The sequence below is a fragment of the Protobothrops mucrosquamatus genome, unplaced genomic scaffold, assembly GCF_001527695.2.
Source record: "Protobothrops mucrosquamatus isolate PMUCROS unplaced genomic scaffold, P.Mucros_1.0 scaffold_159, whole genome shotgun sequence".
NCBI lineage: Eukaryota > Metazoa > Chordata > Lepidosauria > Squamata > Viperidae > Protobothrops > Protobothrops mucrosquamatus.
In genome coordinates this window covers 860299-864362 of record NW_015386235.1, presented here as the reverse complement: position 1 = coordinate 864362, position 4064 = coordinate 860299, and the positions used below count along the sequence as shown (strand labels likewise).

The following is a 4064-nucleotide window of genomic DNA, read 5'->3' as shown; positions in this document are numbered from 1 at the left end:
TGTTTCTTTCATGGTGAGGCTTGACTTACTTGATAGACTGTTTAAGATATGAAAAGTTGAGAACCACATCTTTACTAGAATGTATGAACCTGGCCACTGTGTGAATGATAGCAGGATATTGTAACTATGGGTTTTTCAAATCTTCATTATTTTAATGTTGACACAAATTTGATGGCACTTTGTCAGGCTTAGCTGACAACAGACAAAGCTAAGGAATGTTGAACTAGTTTACTACTAAAATTAGGGTTTCCCAAAGAGTGCTAGGGCAACTGGGAAATTGAACAAATAACTCAGAACAAAGTGACATTTTTTTCCTGATGCCATGAAACACTGCTATAAATAAACTTGATTTGCCATACAGTATCACATTTTATTGTGTTTTTTCCTCTAGGTCTCTACTGTTAAAGTATATATGCAAAGTAAACAATAAAAAATTAAGCATCTGATTAAATCTGCTGTACAGTAGTCTACTGCATAAGTCATTCTGGTTCTTTCTAGAGATGTGGAAGCTCCAATACTGTATCCGCCCCCCACAGCTTCAAATTGTCAAATTTGAAAAATACTGCTAAATGAATGACAAAACCAGTATGATCAGAGAAGTACTGTCTTCTTGCAAATAGTATATATGAAGAAGTGCTTGAAAATAGATCATTTTGTGCAGATTTTCCTCTTTTTAAAAATTGCTTCTCAGTTTGAGTCCTGAACCTTTAGCCTCTAAGGATTACAACTGTGTAAAAGATGGCTGGGTTCTTTGATGTGATTGTTGGGGGAGAGGGGAGAGTGAGGAAGTACAATAGCTTGCATTATTACCTGTGATTAAGATGATAATAGAACTGAGCTATAAGAGGTCTCTGCATCTCAATTAATATAGCCAGTGAGGTTCAACATATTTATTGCAAAAGCTACAGCAAGAACATCTCATTATAGGCACTCTGATAATCTATTTTCCGTTTTCCGCAGTATGGGAGGAAGCAATTATTTTATCAGCGCATCACCTTTTGTTGGCAGGTAGCACAGCCCGATCGGAAGCGCTCAGAAAACATACAATACACTAACCCACGATCTGGATAACTGCAGTTTTTATCACTCTTGTTGGAGGCATAAATGCTAAACAATGGTTTATTTAGACACAAGAATAAAATTTGTTGTGCTTCAGCGCGTTGTGTGAATGAAAGCGGGTGGGTTTACTGTGCACCAGCCATGGTAGTTTATTCAATAAACCATGACTAGTTGAACCCTGAGTTATAATTCCTTGAGTAGGTGGGCGATTATATATGTTTGTTAGACAAGTAGTAAGTAAACGTTGCACAACTGACTAGAAAAACGACGCCAGAAGGCGGTGAAGATAATCTATGAACCCACATCGCCTCAGCCACCTTCCACCAATCGGTTTGCAAGAATACTGTATGATGTCAGAGCCTACGTTCCGATTATTTGCGCGGGTAAAGCAAAAAAAAACAAACCTATTAAGAGCTCTGTCTTTATCATAGCAGGCGCTGATTGGCTGGCTTAACTGTCTGTTGCCATACCGGCCGATGGTGCTACTGGATTTATTGGGTGGGTTTAGGGAACGGACGAGAAGCGTTTGGTGCAGAAGTTTTGCGTGATACGGTGGGTAAGGTTTGAGAAAATTTTTGTTATCTGAAAAACTGACCTGCGTGTAAGATTTCCTGGTTGATTTATAGATTTTGTAGTGTTTCTCTTATGGTCAAGGATTATATGGGATAGATGTTGTGTTTAGGGGCACAAATCTTTTATATACTGTATTTGCAGAGTGCCTCATTACAGCACGTGGTATAAGGGTTTTTTTTGCTGCTAAGACCATCCTCCTGATTTGCTTTTGAGTCCAAAATTCAGGGCTCTCCTCCGTATTTGGAATGATGGGTGCAGTTTGAGTTTCTAAATCTCAGAACGGAGAAAGCGAAGGCAAAAAAAGTCGTGGAAAAAGACTTTCTTTCCTTGTCTCAAATTGAAACCGAAGGATAATTCGGGGGTGGGGGAGTGGTATCATCTGATAAAGGATAAGTAACAAAAATAATTATTTAGTAAGCTATTAAGTTTCTAACAGCGACTGAGTAATGTTGCTGTACATGTCTATTAATAAGCAGATTGCTCTCAATTCTAAAAAAAAAAGTTATGAAGACTCATAAAATGTCCACTTTGGATACATGGACGGCACTGAATATTGGGAGGTATTGCTTTGAAGTTCTTTAGAAGGTGGAAAGTAGGTAACCCTCTGAGCTGAACTGTGGCATTGTAGGATGGTAGACTTGTGAAGACACTGCTTGGAGACAATTTTTTGCTTCCTGAAGGAACATGCTCCTTCTGGGATCTTTGAAATTAACTCATCTATTGGAATGATTTCTGTGAAAGGAGCAGCTGTATTGTGTAATGGAAATGTATTTAAAACCAGTGGCAGGCAAGTTTTTGTTGCATAGAGACAATTTAAAAGCTTAAGACTATCCTATGACTGCATGATATATATATGTATATTATATATCTATATATACTGTATGTATATATGTATATTATATTTGTATATTATATATTTATATATGTATATATGTATATGTATATATGTATATTAGAATTTCTTTTTTTGTTGACAAAAAGTTAAAGAGTTAAATGGGAGACTAGGATGGCCGTTTCAAGCTCATTTTGCTCTCATCAGCTAACTATACCCTTTACGGCAAGGCTTTTCAACCAGTGGTATGGGTACCACCTGTGGTACATTGGCACATGGCAGGTGGTACGCGACCATCCTAGCGGGTAGCGGGGGAGGGGAATGAGCTGAACCAGTGGCAGCACCGCACAAGCCTGAGCAAGAGACGGCTGGAGCTGCAGGGCTGTCATGGCTCAGCGGAAACGCCAGGATCAGTGCTTCTTCAGGACTGTCAAAGTTCAGTGGAAGCGCCAGGATCAGCGCCAGGCTCTAGCTGGAGCTCAGCACTGATCCTGGTGCTTCTGCTGAGCCCAGAAGAAGCACCAATCAGCTGGAATGTTGCAGCATCTCCAGGGTCTTGTGATTTACATTCAGATGCTTGACAACTGATTCATATTTATGACGGTCACAGTGTCCCAGGGTCATGTGAAGTGACCAAAACCTGCTGCAACCACCCAGCAGACGGGGGGGGGGGGATAAAAACCAAACACCTCCCCCACCCGACCCCCGCTGCCAATCCTCAACAGAAATGCTCACAGCAATGAAAACCTCGGACAGGAGGAAAAGCACCACTGGGGGGGGGCAGGCAGGTGTCTTGCTCTGCTGTGGCTTGGGGGGGCACTATTTTCAGTGCCATTGTAACTTCGAACAATCACTAAGTGAAGTGTTGTAAGTTGAGGACTACTTGTACTTCATCACTTTTTTCCTTTTTTGGGGTGGGGTGGTCATCAAGTTTTTGACACCTTGCTAGGTGACTGGTGGTACTCGGATATTGCCATATCCTAAAAGTGGTACAATGGGTGAAAAGGTTGAAAAGCCCTGCTTTACGGGATTCGAACCTGGGCAGCCTACATACTAGGCAGTTGTATTAACCTCCAGGCCACCAGCTCTCCTCCCCTCTTTTGTATGTGTATTTGTATGTTCAGATTTTAGGATATGTTCTGTTTCTATTTTGTCAGCTGTCAAACTGAAAGAATCTGATCATACTTTGTGCTTAACTAGTTCTCTGTATTTAATGCAGGTGGGTCATTTTCTACCAGAAGAAGCCCTTGCCTTTTTTACTGGCTCAACTCACACTTTCTCAACCCACTATGGTTCTGGAAGCAAAACCCAATGTTGTCCACCACCCATACTGGCCTCGGAATTTGGAACTCCAAAATTACATCCCAAATGACCGACCCACATGGCAGCTCTTGACATTCATATTTTCTACTTCAGGAATTCTCTTGCTATTGACTTGGTTTGTAGCAGGTTGGCGAAGCAAGACATGGGGCCCTTTTGGAACTTGGCGCACCTTGATCATTTGCTGGTTTACCATCTGTGCTTTTATTCATGGTGTCATCGAAGGCTGGTTTAGCCTTTACCATATGGAAATCCCAGGGGATCAATCCTTTCTCTCGCA

At 41.2% G+C, this 4064-nt stretch overlaps 1 protein-coding gene across 1 annotated transcript in view; it reads left to right on the top strand.

The window, feature by feature from the left end:
* Positions 1 to 1562: 1562 nt before the first annotated feature.
* Positions 1563 to 4064, top strand: part of LOC107292005 (3-beta-hydroxysteroid-Delta(8),Delta(7)-isomerase) — a 7092-nt gene continuing 4590 nt past the window's right edge. Inside the window, exons 1-2 of the mRNA XM_029285081.1 lie at positions 1563 to 1611; positions 3684 to 4061. Of these exons, the coding sequence (XP_029140914.1) occupies positions 3754 to 4061 (308 nt within the window). The 5' untranslated portion in view covers positions 1563 to 1611; positions 3684 to 3753. The remainder of the gene's footprint in view (positions 1612 to 3683; positions 4062 to 4064) is intronic.